The sequence below is a fragment of the Mirounga leonina genome, unplaced genomic scaffold (assembly GCF_011800145.1).
Source record: "Mirounga leonina isolate KUSES-001 unplaced genomic scaffold, KU_Mleo_1.0 Mir_224, whole genome shotgun sequence".
Taxonomy (NCBI): Eukaryota; Metazoa; Chordata; class Mammalia; order Carnivora; family Phocidae; genus Mirounga; species Mirounga leonina.
The window spans coordinates 2,538,083-2,553,625 of record NW_023270615.1 but is presented as its reverse complement, the minus strand read 5'-3'; the positions used below and the strand labels follow the sequence as shown (position 1 = coordinate 2,553,625).

General features: G+C 35.9%; 1 protein-coding gene across 2 annotated transcripts in view; it reads left to right on the top strand.

Annotated features, from left to right (window-relative positions):
• The window catches only part of VPS13A (vacuolar protein sorting 13 homolog A), a 266,825-nt gene extending 255,445 nt beyond the window's left edge, over positions 1 to 11,380 (top strand). For both annotated transcript variants that reach the window (XM_035029011.1, XM_035029013.1), the window contains 4 exons: positions 3,607 to 3,692; positions 6,377 to 6,500; positions 8,822 to 8,896; positions 9,922 to 11,380. In XM_035029011.1, coding sequence (XP_034884902.1) covers positions 3,607 to 3,692; positions 6,377 to 6,500; positions 8,822 to 8,896; positions 9,922 to 9,972 — 336 coding nt within the window. In that variant the 3' untranslated portion in view covers positions 9,973 to 11,380. The remainder of the gene's footprint in view (positions 1 to 3,606; positions 3,693 to 6,376; positions 6,501 to 8,821; positions 8,897 to 9,921) is intronic.
• The last annotated feature ends 4,163 nt before the right edge of the window (positions 11,381 to 15,543 follow it).

Below are 15,543 nucleotides of genomic sequence, written 5' to 3'. Positions count from 1 at the left end.
TATATGAAGAGGTTAGATTTTCTTTAAGTTGGATCTGAAAAGTGAAAAATGATGAGAATCAGGGTCATCTGCAATGCCCAAATTTAAAACAGTATTGAAATAGAAGCTAGGTATTTAGAGGTAAACCATAGCTTTTAAGCTGTTTGAAGACTGTGGTCTAGGGCGCCTGGGTGGCTCAGTTGGTTAAGCAACTGCCTTCGACTCAGGTCATGATCCTGGAGTCCCTGGATCGAGTCCCACATCGGGCTCCCTGCTCGGCAGGGAGTCTGCTTCTCCCTCTCATGCTCTCTGTCTCTCATTCTCTCTGTCTCAAATAAATAAATAAAATCTTTAAAAAAAAAAAAAAAAAAAAAAAGACTGTGGTCTATTAATGGGGCATGTGGACTCTTGACTCCTGGTAGTAGTGATGTTCTTGAGGAGATCAACATTTGTACTTTTGATTTTTTCAACTTGGTTATGTAGAACAAAAGAAAATAAATACTTTTAAGCTAATTTGTTTTCAAACACAAAAAATAACTGAAACAAAAGTTTGTAAAATTAAAAATGAAACCACTTCTGCCCCCACTATTATCCTTTTCAAGCCCAGAGATAAGTGCTATTAGTGTGTTACCACCAATCCTCCCAGATACTTCTATGGATATATAAGGAAGTATACATGAATGTGTTTCTAGTCCCCACGCCATTCATTCCCAGTAATTTAATTTCTTTTCACTGAGTATATCTGCACATCTTTGATACCAGTATGCACATCTGCCCTTTTTTTTCATGACCGCATAATGTCCCATTGTATGACTGTGCTATAATTAATTTAAACAGCCCCCTTTAATGAACATTTAGATATTTTTATTTTAACATAGTATTACTGTGAAGATTTCTGTGTATATATATATCTTGGCATACTTTTGCATAAGTTAAAATCTTAGCAGTCGAATTCTTGACTTCATGAGTACTTTTAGTTGATCTGCATTTTCTCGATTTTGAGTTAAGTTGAACATTTTCTCATATGTTCATTGGTCAGATTTTGTGTTTTGCTGAACTATCTGTTCATAAACTTGTGACACATTTTCCTCTTGGTTTACTCAGTTTTCTATTGATTTATTCATATTCCTCTGTGTTATGAAATTAGCTCCATATCGCTGTATTGGCAGATATTTTCCCAATTCTGTGATTTTTATGTTGTTATTTACTTTGTATCTATTTATTTGCTTACTGTTTTGCCACTACATAGTGTTTAATTTCCATGTACTTAATTTTTTTTTTACATTGTTTTATCGGCTTTGTGTTTTATATGTAAGGCTTTCTCACTTAAAGATTATTTTTTAAAATGTTACTTTTTCTAGTAATTCTTTAGTTTCATTTTGTATGCTTAAATCAGTGATCCATGTGGAATTAATTTGGTATAGAGAGAAGTAGGGACCCGGCTTTAGCCAACAAGTTGCCTGAAACACCCCTTACTAAAACATGCTTTTCCCCCATAATTTAAAATGCAGTCTTGATTTTATATATTCCTATTTTTGGATATATAGGATTTTATAAAGTCCTAGTGTGCATTTATTTCTGGACTCTGTATTGTTGCTACTGATACGTCTATATATAACTTCAAGTAGCACCAAACTGTTCCACTCCTGCAGCTTGTAACTTGTGTTACTGTCTGCTAGGATAGTTCTCTTTTCTTTCATCTTTTAAAATTTATTGGGGGGCGCCTGGGTGGCTCAATCAGTTAAGCGGCTGCCTTTGGCTCAGGTCATGATCTCGGGGTGCTGGGATCGAGCCCCGCATCGGGCTCCCTGCTCAGCGGGGAGCCTGCTTCTCCCTCTCCCTCTGTCTGCCGCTCTGCCTGCTTGTGCGCTCTCTCTCTCTGTTAAATAAATAAAAATCTTAAAAAAAAAATTTATTGGATATTATCGCCTTTTTTCCTAATAAATTTTAGTATAATTTTGTTAAAACACTTCCGTCTCTTGCCCCCAAAACAAACTAACACACGCCATCTTGGGATCACATGGGGGCGGGTGTAAAAATTGGGGCTGGGGAGAGAGAATAACACCATCATTGTAATGAATTTTTCTATCTAGTAATATGATAGGGATTTCCATTTTAAATTTTCCATTATTCCCCTCAATAAAATAGCATATCACATAAATTCTGCATGTTGTTAAACTGTGCATAAGTATTTATCTTTTTTATTACTCTTGTAAACAATTTTTCCTTCCACCTTTCAGTTTGATAGTATGTTTATAAAGTTACTGGGTTTATGTACTTGGGTTTTCCAGACAATACTATCATCTGCAAAAAATTTCTACTTTTCCTCTGCAATTTTGATACTTCTTTCTCAATAATTTATATTTTCTTAAAGCATGGCCCACTTCACCTAGTTTTTCAAGTTTATTTGCATAATTTGTTATCTAATAATTCTTATTTCTTTTGAATCTGTGCTTATATCCCTTTTTTGTTACTCAAGGAATTTGTGTTTACTTGCCTTACCTACTAGAGCAAATAGTAAAGATACTCTTTTTTTCAATATCATCATCTTTGAAGTTAAAAAATTCTTCCATGGAGTTAATCTGTATGCCTCATCCTGCTGTTGTAGTCACTGCTTTTTTTTTTTTTTTTTTTAACTTCGTCTCCCATAAAATGAAGACAACTATGATAGCTTTTTCTACTAAGATTATTATGAAGTCACTTGTTAGCTTTCTTCTAAGCTAAATATTTTTAGTTTTTGGATATAGCCTCATGGAACACAGTTTTCTAAAATCTTTATATCTCTTTTGGAATTTCTTGAGGAGATTTAACATTTTGGCTAAATTTTTAACATACTTCCTATTGAGGGATCTTAGTCACGATTACATTGTTTGCCTTTAAAAAATAGTATTCTAGCCTACTACATATTTTAAATAACCAAAGTAACTCTATCCTCAGATCAAATAGTATTTAGAACAGAATTAAAAATGATAAGTGTAATTTGTTTATATATATTTTTTTATATTTTCGGGGAAAAAGAATTGTTGACAATGTCATGGATAGACCATGTTTCATCAGTCTTGAAAATAAAGGTTGTTGCATAAGCTAGTTAGGTCCTGGAGTTCCATGTTTGTCCAGAAACACTCTGCTCCTTATTTTTGAATGAGTTATAAGATTGGCAAAGAAAAGCATGTTTGTAAGGCAGATATGAAAATTCCAGGGAAGATGCAAGATGGGACTAATACGAATTTATCTGATACATACATGTAAATATGTGTTAGCATGTGTTTTTGTACAGATGTGATCAAGTATGATTACGTTTTCTAGGATAAAATGAATGTGCTAATTTAATAGTAACTTTAATGTTCAATTTAAATTTTGTAGGTAATAACAATATCTTCTAAAAATCCAGCATTAATGATTGGCATAGCTGCAATTGAGTCATCTTGAATAAAGCAGTGCAAAAAGGTGCTTTTAAAAAGGAAGCAGCAATAATTTTGTGAATATTCAATTTTATGATGATATATTTACTGTATAAGTATGTTAATAACTTGCCCCCACTGAGAAATGGCTTCTAGAGGATCGCAGTGCATTAGTTGCATTAGAATAGAAATAATAATGAAATTCTCTCTCTCTCACCTTTTTTAGGTCATGGAAAATGGGAGATTTGCAAAATACAAGTATTTTACCCATGTCATGATCAATAAAACAGATATGTTAATGATAACTAAAAGGTAACTTTCTTTCTCGAATGTAATTTAATGAGAGGTTAACTGAGAAGCCACTCATGAAGAGAAGCAGTTGACATTCATCATTTGTTGCAGATAGTCACACTGATTCCTGCTAACTCTGGTCCTTTTGCTCTACAAGCTTTGTACCAAAAACCTTACATATGTAAACTCATATTTAGCTTTGTGCGTGCATACAGATAAATGCATTGAGCCATGCACAAACATAAATAACTTCGTATTTTTTCAACCAATATGAATAATACAGAAATTCCCATAAAACTATTCTCACACTACCATTTCTTCCCCTTCTGAAAAAGTACACAATTTCAGATTACCCCAGAAATCTTCTGGTGATATCTTATCTATTCATTAGCATGCAGGAAATTCACTCATGTAAGTACATACACCATTGTAGACAGATCAGTTCTTACATGGGTACTCCCAGCTACAGCCAAATCCTCAAGTAGACTATAGACAGAAGTACATGTAAAAATACACAGCCTCAGAGGGGCTAGTTTTTGCAGGAGTCCTTGTTAAGCTGAGAAAAAGAATGAGCTGGTGCAGTATTAAAATGGGGATTTCTGGATGGATGGCACAGAGTGAAAAATGTGCCTGAAGGACAGAGGTTGTGGCTGAATAGAAAGGAGTGGTAAATAAGCCTATGTGGTTTTGTTCACTATCGAAAAGGTGAAGTTATAGTAACATCTTGTTAGTTCAAACTCCCTGTTGAACTTAGCAGTCATTTCTAATGTTTTTCGTCCTAATCATTTCTGAGTCTAAAATTTACAACACTATGTAATTTTTTTATTTAAAAAGTAACACAGAATAGAAAATTCGCACAGTATTAGAAGATACACATGTAAAGTTAGTCTTCATTCCATCCCAGATACCAGTCCCTCTTTTTCCTGCCCCAGAGGTAACCACTTTTACTTGTTTCCTTCTTGAAATATTCTGTAAGTATACAAGCATCATGCATGTATATCTTAACGTAAATGGAAATCTGTTACATGTATCATTCTGTACTTTGCTTTAATTTTTTGCTTTAGATCTATGTCGATATCAGCATATGGATATCTTTCTTAATTTGTAAAGAACTGCTTAGCGTTCATTTAGAAGTATGTACTATATTTTACATTTAAGTTGTTAATAAGCTTTTATAATTGGGGCAGTCCTTCAGCAGCCCTTTCTGTTCATAGCGATTTTCAGTCATGTTTTTATTAACCCTCTCTCCCATTGACTACGTGAAGTGTGACTCATCAGAGTTAAACAAGAGTCAGTTGCAAAATTTAATAGTTTACAATTTAGTTTGCAACATTTAAAAACTGACCTCAACACAGTAGACCTCTTTAAAGGAAGTCCTATAAACCTTGATAAAGTAAGGGAAGTGACTTGTAGTTGACTGAAAGGTGGTATTCATACTTAGCATTTCCTTTCTTTCCAAGTTTCAGATTTGAGGATTAAAGGGTCTTTGAGTGGGGGAACGGGGAGAGTACCAGGTGCCTGCTACAAAATTAGCCTATCTTAGATTTTTTATGTGGTTGAAGATGTGCGGGAGCACCAGTAGGTTTGTTCGAACAGTCCCTGTAATCCAGGATTGGTGAAAGAGGGGATCAGAGACAGATGATTGAAGAGAGGGGCACCTAGGTGGCTCAGTCGTTAAGTGTCTGCCTTCGGCTCAGGTCATGATCCCGGGGTCCTGGGATCAAGCCCCGCATCGGGCTCCTTGCTCGGCGGGAAGCCTTCTCCCTCTCCCTCTCCCACTTTCCTCTGCTTGTGTTCCTGCTCTTGCTCTCTCCCTATCAAATAAATAAATAAAATCTTTAAAAAAAAAAAAAAAGATTGAAGTGAGAGATGTAAGTCCTGATTAGCTTGTTCCAGCCAGGAGCCAGCTCTTTAACGCAATCCCTTGACTTTATGTATTACTTAAAAAAAAAAAACATCTGGTTGCACCTAGAATTGATGCTTCAACCAGAAAGAACTGGGAAAGTAAAGGCCTTTGAAGGAAGGATTAAGTAGAAGTATAATAGAATGCATTTTTCATTTGATTTTTTTTCTTCTTAAGATGGGAAAGCATGAATTAATTTTAAAAAGCCTTTTTTAAGGTAGGTTGGTAAGCCTATTGCATGGAGCCTTGGTAATAAAAACATTCTAAAGCCTTAATTACATGAAAGTTCTCCAAGATATTAGCTAATAATAGGTTCTGTCAATTTTTTTCTATTGTGTATAAAGTGCCTTACATATTCTAGAAGTACATTCATTTTTTCTAACATAAGTACGTTGTGCTATAAATTTCCCACTAAGCATTGCTTTAGTTACATCCCACAGATTTTGCTATTTTGTGTTACATTTTCATTCTCATTCACTTCAAGATATTTTCTAATTTCTTCTGAGATTGTTTGATTATATAACATGGATTATATTATAGTATGGATTATATAATAGTATGCTAATTTCCTAGCATTTAGAAATACTCTTCTGCTCCTAGTTTCTCGTTTAATTTCATTATGATCAGATGATGTACTTTGTGTGATTTCAGTTCTTCTATATTCCTTAAGGTTTTTTATGACTCAGAATATAGTCTCTCTTGGTTAATGTTTTATGTGCACTTGCAGTGAATGTATATCTTGCTATTATATTATTGGACATAAGTGCTTTTATTTCTACAGTGGATTCTTTTTTTTCCCCAGTGGTGTATTGTTTGTAACAAAAGGAACATTTGGACAGCTTACATGTGAGTGGCAGTACAGTTTTGATGAGTTTACCAAAGAGCCATTCATTGTTCACGGGAGGAGATTACGCATTGAAGCAAAGGTATGTTGAATAGATTTTTTTGAAAACCTGGAACTGAAAATAACGCATTGAAATGGTGCTCTTTATAATTTTCCCATCTCTTTCATAGACATTGCTTTATCTTACTGTGGTTTTCCTTTACACCCCCTGTCTTATTCAGGCTTGAAGAAAAGCAAGTTAGGCCAAGAAAAAATACGCGACTTTATGTGCTATTGCATTGACAACAATTTTCCTGGGTCTTCACTTTCTAGAACCCCCAATTTCTCACTGCTGTCCACGACACAAAAATGAGAAAATCATTTGTATACCTCAGAATCCCTAGCAGTTCCATACAAAATGCTTTTCCCTGAAAATCTTAAGAAACGACACTTGAAAAGTAACCTCTCTAAGACAGTTACTGGAACTTCTTTTTCTTTTTATAGATACTAACTTCCCAATTCCATTATAATATTGAAGGCAGAGACCATTTCTCACTCTGCATTGATTACTAGCATGGTGCCTGATACTTGGATGTAGATATGAATTGCTAGTCATTTGGCAAATCAACAGATTCTCAGTATCCATTATAAGTTTTAAAGATTGCACAAGGTATTATAAGCGATATAAAGAAATATAAGGTATTTGGCCTCAAGGTATTTGACCAGATACCTTTGTGTAGGGGCACTTTGGCACTGGCTGTATTAGTAGGAAATATTGTAAATGATACAACCCAAGTTAAGTCTTGTTCTTCGTTATTTTTTTTTATTTTGATTTTGAGGGCTTTAATTGGCTCCTGTAACTGAAAGTCTTAAGTCTATATCCGCTAGTTTAGATATGCTCCAATGGTGTCGTTAGCAGTTACTCTCTCTCCCTTCCTCTCCTCCTTCATGCTCTCCTTCTTCGCCACCCCCACTTCTAGGTTCTACTTTCTTCAGTGTTGGCTTCATTGTCAAGCCAGCCAGCAGAAGTTCCAGGTTTATATCCTACTAGCTCAGCAACATGAAAGCTTCTCCCTGGGTCTCACTGGGCCACCTCTGGTCACATGCCCATTCCTGAGCCAGTCACTTTGGTCAGAGAGCTGGTATGTGCCATATGGCCAGGTGAGGGTCAGGGGATCACCATGGGGCTTCCAAGAAGGGTGGGTCAGCTCTATCTGAAGTATTTGGAGTGAGAGAAGGTGAGAAATAGTTACCCAAAGGAGACTGAAAAAGTTATTGCTGCAGCAAGAGGCACTAGACACAGGCCGGCAGAACAGATGTTTTGTGGGTTAGCCTGTAGAACAGAACTGCCCCAGGGTCTTGCGTTTAACCATTAAAGATCACGTCTCTAGTCTTAACACTCATTGCAAACACACAGGAAGCTCCTGAGTAGACTGGCTATTTGTTCTTGAGGATCTTAGACCATCTTACACATTGAGAATTGCTCTGATTCACTCAGAAAATGAAAGGCCCCGTGGCCTTATGCAAAATAATGGATAGTGGCTATTACCTTCTGCTCTAGCCTGTGCTGCTTTCCTGGCTTTTTTCATACCTTTTTCTCTCTCCAAAGCTAAACTTCTTCTTACCTTCTTGGTTTCTTTCCCTTCTACCTTTTCTTGAACCCTTTTATCAGCAAATACCCCCCCTTTTTTTTTTTTAAGTAAAAGAATCTGATATCTTCTAGAGTCCGTATTTACATGGTTGTTTGAATTACCTAGAGACCCTCACATTGCTTCCTCTATAGCTCTGCCCATAGTTAATAGAGGTAAACATCACCCTACTCCTCATTAGTCCTGTTATTTCTGTTTGTCCCTCTCATGCTTACTATCCACCTTTAGCTCTCCCCACAAACACTGAACAGAATACCAGAGGAGTGTAAAAAGTGGGGGACAATCAAAAAAAAAAAAAGTAGAGGGCGTTAAGCTTAAGCTACATTCTTATTACATGACTGATTTAAAATGTCAGAAGTTACATACATACACACACCCCTATCCAACACACGTGTCTATTAATTTATTTTTTAACTGAACTCATCTTAATTTCATGGCCAGATACCAAGAACTATCTGTGAAACTATTTGGAGGGGAAAACACTGCTCTGATTTACCTCCTCATCCTTTGCATAAACCCTGTATGGCTTTGGCAAGTGAAATCTCAAAGCTTTTTAACTTAAGCTTAATGATAATGGATATGTTAGAATTTAGTCTTTTTTTTTTTTTTCCATTTGTATTTGATTCTTCTTGGTTCTTCATTTTTGCCTTTTTTAAAAAGGTATATAATTTGTGTAAGGTGGATACTTTAAGCACAGAATTATAAAACTCTGGCATTTTTTAAATCCTATGTCTACAACTGGATTTTCATTTTAATGAAGTTACTCTGTTTATAGGAACGGGTGAAGTCTGTGTTTCATGCCAAAGAGTTTGGAAAAATAATTAACTTCAAGACCCCAGAGGATGCTAGGGTAAATATAATGAATCTCTTTTACTTAAACAGCAGCTTCTCATTTCAAAGCCATGTAATAAGTTGGACTGTTTTCTAAGGCAGATAAGTTTTGCTTTTAATTTTGTTTTTGTGTTTTTACAGTTTTAGTATATGCAACTAGATAACATTTCCTCAAAACTGTTTTTCATTACCACCTTTCTCAGTTTCTCTGTAATACGTTTTTCATTTAATCTCTGTCACCATGTTATTTTATCCCAGAAGGCTTGTTTTTAATCTTCCTGCTGTGCCAGAAACATCCAGAGAAGACTACTGGGCTCAGTTCTCATTTTCTGTTTATCTTAGAGACAGTCCCACTAAGTTCTTCTTACATTAATAGAAGCGCATATTCCTCTGTTGAAGCTTCTCATAATGGGATAACCCTAATATCGCCTCCAGGGCTTTCATACGTCACACAGCCCCTGTGATAATAGACATTGTTGGTAGGGAGTTTTGCATTATATTTGCATTTTATTTTGCAATTTCAAAGCCTTTCAAAATAGAAAAGATCTATATCATGAGAATACCTAAAATACTCACGAAGGTTGCTATGCTGCTAGCCACTGTAGAATTACATGTAATTATTCCTGCTTCCATCAGTAGAATCCTATATATAGAATCATGAAGGTTTGTGATACATAATTGACATCTGTCAGAAGAAAGTTTGCACAGATGGTTTTCAGCTATGCCACGGTTATTCAGCCAGCTGCCAAATTACCCTTCTCTCTCAAGATGGTTTATTTTACTTATTCTGAAGATGAACATTCAAGTCCAAAGACCTTAGAAAAACATTCTTATTGTTAAATCAAACCTGGTAGCACTGTCTCTGAAATTCTGGGCTATTTAACTGAGGTGAATGATGTCTTATGCAGGGTGAATTTAATTATTGGCCATGAGTATACACCTAACCAAACTAGAAAGCCAACTTCTAAATTTACATTCATTACATTTTGGGTTTCATTGCAAGTTCTTGAAATAAGCAAATGTTGGTTTATTTCTCCACAACAGTGGATCCTCACAAAACTAGAAGAAGCAAGAGAACCTTCCCCGAGATTCTGATGGAGAATACTGCCTGAAGAGACACAGCAATAAATCATTAGAGTTTCAACCTTGTACCTTCCAAAACCAGTTTGGGAAGTATAGTACAAAAGTAATTTCAAGTACTAAAAAAACCAAAAAATTGGTTGCAATCAGGTAAAACAATTATGTGATTAAAATATTTCAACTCATTGGGGATCCATTTGGTTTTCTAACTTGAATCATGCATCTGGTTAAAATTCTAATTACTTTATAAAGGAAACATTTCTTTTATGAATCTTAAATATTTGCTCCAAGTGGTTCTCTGCAATATGGAGAAATTACCCATATTGTGCACCCCTCATGGAGCTAAGTTTAATGTTTCTCATTTGTATTTTAAACTTCTATCATGCTTACTTCAGACTCCCTGAATCAGTGACAGGTAATTGATCAAATCAAACATAACCTCAGTGGTATCAAGAGAACCTTAGTGGTGGTTTCTTTAGAAACGTGAAGTTCTTTTTACAGATAAATATTTTGGTATTATTTTCCTTATTTTTTTATAAAGGATAGGTTTGAATTATACTTCCATAGCATGACTATGAAAACCAACCTTTTTTAATATAATATAATACAATACAGATTGAATAATACCCCTTCAAGCCTCATCTTATCTTAAGAAAGGCTGGAAGAAATGAGTGTTATACCCAAAAAGGAAAAGCCCCTTTCAGAACTTTGAAGCCTTAGAAATACTTCCTCAAGCCAACTTCATGGGATCTACTTGGTTTACCCAGGTCACGTTTTTAACAGATTGCTGACTTTAATGGAAAATCCCTGAAGCCTTAACAATACCAACTTTCCATTCACTGATAATATGAAATAAATGTAATTCCCACCATCTTAGATACAAGTTAAGCTTCAGAACAGACAGCCCTTCTTGTAAGTAAATGTCTGTACCCTAAAGTGTCTGTTGGCAGAAGATTGGGAATTGCTGCTGTGTTTTCTCTACAGTTATTCAAATGACAGTCACTTTTAAAAGCTCATCAGGACAAAAATCATGGGCTGCGCATTAGTAAAAAATAAGGTCATGGGGTTTTTTTTCTTGGTTTTTGTCCAAGATCCTTGTACTTTAATATTAATGGACTTTTTCAAGTGAAAGGGGATGAATATACGATTGTGAACCATGAAGAGAATAATGCAGTGTCTTACTTAGTTATTGAATAATACAGAGTTTTTGATGCATGTCGTATGTGCCATGAAATTATTATAAACTGTTTCTGGGATTGGAGACGCTGTATAGTCAGTCATTGTGAAATTCTTCTCAGGGTCCTCAAACCCTTGCTTTGTTGTAAAAGCTAAAATAAACAGCATGCCAGACTGTAATTTTATTTCTTCCTGACTGAATCCTACTACTGATTTTCCTTTGATTATAAAAACACATTGTTTATTATCAGTAGTTTCCCCCAGAATGTTTTTTTCTTTGCTGAACATAAATTGAATCAAAAGATGACAAATTTCATACCCCATGGTAGTGCGTGCTCCCATGATGACTTTTGTTCAGAGCAACATCGACATTTTCTCTATTGCTCAGCTCCTCCAATTTTACACACATTAGAATTAAAACTAAGAGTAGTGGCCAGAAAACTTTCATCAGATTGTCCCCATTTGAAATGTTGCTTTACTGGAGTTCCGTCCAGTGCCATTAACCAAGTACCTCTTTACCTACTACAGTTTCATGATTTCATTCTCCAAAAAAATATAGATCCCTAACTTCTTGGGTGTTCCATGGTAAAGGGGAAAAGCCTAAAAGAGTAAACAAAGATTTTTCAAGTATCCTCTGGAGAGCAACAGGGAGCAGGTGTAGTAACTGGTACATATGCAAAGCCAGCCTGTCTGTTGGTTCCTGTTGTTCACTTACCAGTGAGGACCTAGAAATATCTTTTCTTATTTTTGAGTAGTGGTCTGCCCATCAACACCTCTGTCACTTCCTTTGTTTCTATAGTTGGAAGACCCACAAGTCCAAGAGCAGTCGTTTATCAATTGTCTTAGAAGATTGTCTTATCTAAATAAGGAACATCAGTAGATAACTAGATAATGAGTCTTTTTAGCATAACATTTTATAATTATGTGTTTGATTCTATATTCTTTTTTCTTGAACATTACAGAGTCCATAATCTTACTGTGTTTGAAAATAATCTTTCCTGAATTCTGTTTAACATTTAATGGCTGAGAGCTTTAAGCTTCTCACGGTTGGTTGGTAGCTGTTATGGAATGAGATCCCGGGTATTGTGTCCCTTCCCTGTGTTGTTAGCTGTAGCCCCAGCCCCTTATTTCTAGCCCAGCATCTATTCTGGCCCGTGATGATTGCGTAAAGCCCAGCACAGAGTATCTGTTCCCTGCCAACTCTCCTCCGAAAAACTGTGATCATTAGAAATAGCAACTTTGATTTCTGGTACAATGAGAAGCCTGTGATTTCTTCACATTTACAAAACACTGTCTGAACCCAAGAGCGTGTGCACTTCTCCATTGCCTTCCCTCTTACTGTGTATGTATTGGCTGCTTTTTCCCTAGTGTTAGCAAAAGCTTGGGATTTTCCCCCAGGTTCAGTTTAATACAGACAAGTTATTTTCTGGTCCCTAAATAATCATTAGCTGCTGTAGGCAGTCCTTCCCTGATCCACCCTCCTCCACAATCCTAACCCATGAAAAAACTATCCTGTGGCCTCCAAATAAGTAAGAATTTCTTCTTATATTATTTCCATCATAATTATCTTGTTTTTTTATGATGGTAATAACAGTAAATTTTCCCAGTGAATATATGTGCATCTAGCTTATCTCTTAGAAATATCATAGTATTTTATTCCTGTCTGATAAAAAAAAAAAAAATAGTGCTGTATTTTCTGAATTTTCAGTCATCACTTGCCAGTGTTAAGTGATCCTTCAGGCCAGGCCAAGTCCCCTGTATTAAAAAGGTTGGGACAGGAGATGCTAGGCTAGTTTGCCCATAGGAGTTGAAACTGGGTGCCAAATACACTGCAGATAGAAGTAGTCGTTTGGAACTGGATGTTTTCCTGTTCCTGCCAACACAATTGAGAGAAATTTGTTTGGGTTCCAAAGCCATTGCTTTTTACCTTTTCTCAAGATAATCAAAATCCTCAAGGACAGTGTTTTTTAAACTGTAGGTCTTAACCCATTAGTGGGGCCATAAAACCAATTTCACAGCTCAAGGCCAGCATATTTTAAAAGTGGAATAGAAATGAAAATAAGAGAACATTGCATGTAACAAGGTTAAACTGTTTCCTGAGATGTTTACTAAATAGTTTATATACTGTGTGTACTGAGTCGTAATATAAAACGTTATTTCCTATTGTGAATTGCAGTTAAAAAACAAAACAAAACAAAAACAAAAAACCTTGAGAACCACTGCTGTGGGAGGCACGGGCCAAACACTGATTGTTGGAACAATCTGGATTGTGTGGAGCGTGACCTTAGATAAGGAGGAGCAGATTCACAACTCAGGGATATCTTCAGATTGTGAGCATCATCTTTTTCTTTTGAGTGAGAAGATAGGATGGCTGTTGTTTTGCTTTTTATAAGATGTTTTCCTTTCCTGATGTGCATCAGATGCCCTCAGGTACCAGAAAAAGCATAGAAAAGTTAGATCTGCAAACAGCACCCAAAAAAGTCCACAGGCTTTTAACTAGAGATTCTTAACTAGAGATATTTCAACCTCTCTCCCACTAAGCATTTTACTAGGATTGGAGACAGAAGTTCTCTCCTTTTATGAATTTGCTCTGTCCACCTTCGGTGTGATTCACTGTAAGGTGGTAAAGGCCCTTAAAAATGGGGAGCTTAGATACAGGTCACACTTTTTTAGGGGTCAAAGAACTCGTTCTCTGGAGGGTGCTATACAAATGTTGGTGCAGTTGATGTGAAATAATTGGATTTCCTCATTTCTGTAGATTTCTGGTAGAAATAACCTGCAGTCCTTATTCAAGGTTCAGGACAAAATTCATTCAATCTGACTTTCTTTGGTGCTATTACCCAGTATCGCCTGTAGCTCCTTCATGTGCCTTAAAAGAGGCCATTCACCCAGTGCTTTGAAATATACTTTTGAAATTACACCTGACTGCTAATGCTGACCAATCAAGTTAGTATTAAACAGTTATAACTTTTATGGTTCGTTGACTCTCTGGTTTTGGTCATTGGCTAATACAGCTATTAATGCAGACCTTCGCTCATGCTGCTCTTCTTTCTGCCACGATTGGTGTAAAGGAATACTGTTTCAGGGTTATTCTGCAAGCAGGCCAGCACACGGGCTGAGGAGATGTGGGATCCTACTCTATCCACACCTCCTTCACATTTCTTTAATTGAAATCTTCTTTACTTTATTTCCTGTTTTGTAAAATAAGTTGTGCCATGTCATTTAAAAAAAAAAAAAGTTTACTTTAAAAGTATGGATTATTTTTTTAAAGCATAATAGCATTTTCCAAAAAAAAAAAAGTTGATACTTTTGGTTACCCAAAGAGCTATACATAACAAATGTTAAACTTCAAATTTTATAGTTTGATATGTGTGTAAATTTTTTATTATACAATACAAATGAATATGTATTATAGTTTAATACCCACTATGATGTGATCTATCGATCTGAAAACCCTGTCACCGAACACTCATTAAGTATTGCTCTGATACCTAAATAATGGGTCCTTTTTAGTGAGGTCCTGTAACAAGAAATCCTGTGAGAGTTCCACAATAAAAAGTAACAATCAGAAGTGTACTTAGAACATGTTGGAAAGCCCCGCATCCCTTATTAGGCCATCATACTGTTGGTGTTCCATTGGCTACCCAAAAGTTCTCTAGGGGCTGAAAGCACTCAAAAATGTAGATTACATTGAAATGTTCTCGATATCAGTAATTTTATACACAAACTATTAGAAATCGGCCCTGGGGCTTGTTTCAAGTTCGGGTAAATTGTTATAGACTTCTTAAAAAATGATGATCTCTGTATGTGAATATGTGTATGACAAATGAAAATGGATTTTTCAGGGAATGTGCACTTTAAAAATACTTCTTTACTGATTTTTCTATTGACCAAATAGTCTGTGCTTCTTTGGGATGCTAACTATTCTTTGGTAAAAGTATGGTTATTGATGATGTTAATTAATTTTTAAAATATCTATTTCTGCATCGCTGCAGTATTTCCTTCACTTTTGTGTTCCTTATACCCCTTATGTGGGCTCCTGACCCAGTTGCCTGTTACAGTCTATGCCTTTTTTTTTTTATGTTGATAACTTATAAACACCAACATTTATATAAAGTGAAGTTCTTCCTCTTGAAGTTGAACTTGGTCTTTTTTTCCTTTTTCCTTTCTCGTGTGGGGGAAAAAAGGTGATAGCTGGGCCATTTCAGAGGGTTGCTCAGTTTTCCTGGGTTTCTCCCATGTTTACGGGAGGTATATATGTTATTAAACTGTTTTTCTCCTGTCAGTCTCTTTTATTACAGGGGTGGAATCCCACCCAAGAACCTAGAAAGGAGAGAGGGAAAATTATTTTTCCTTCCCTACAGTTTGGTGACTCATGATGGGACTTGCTGAAACAGCATACTCCCTCTG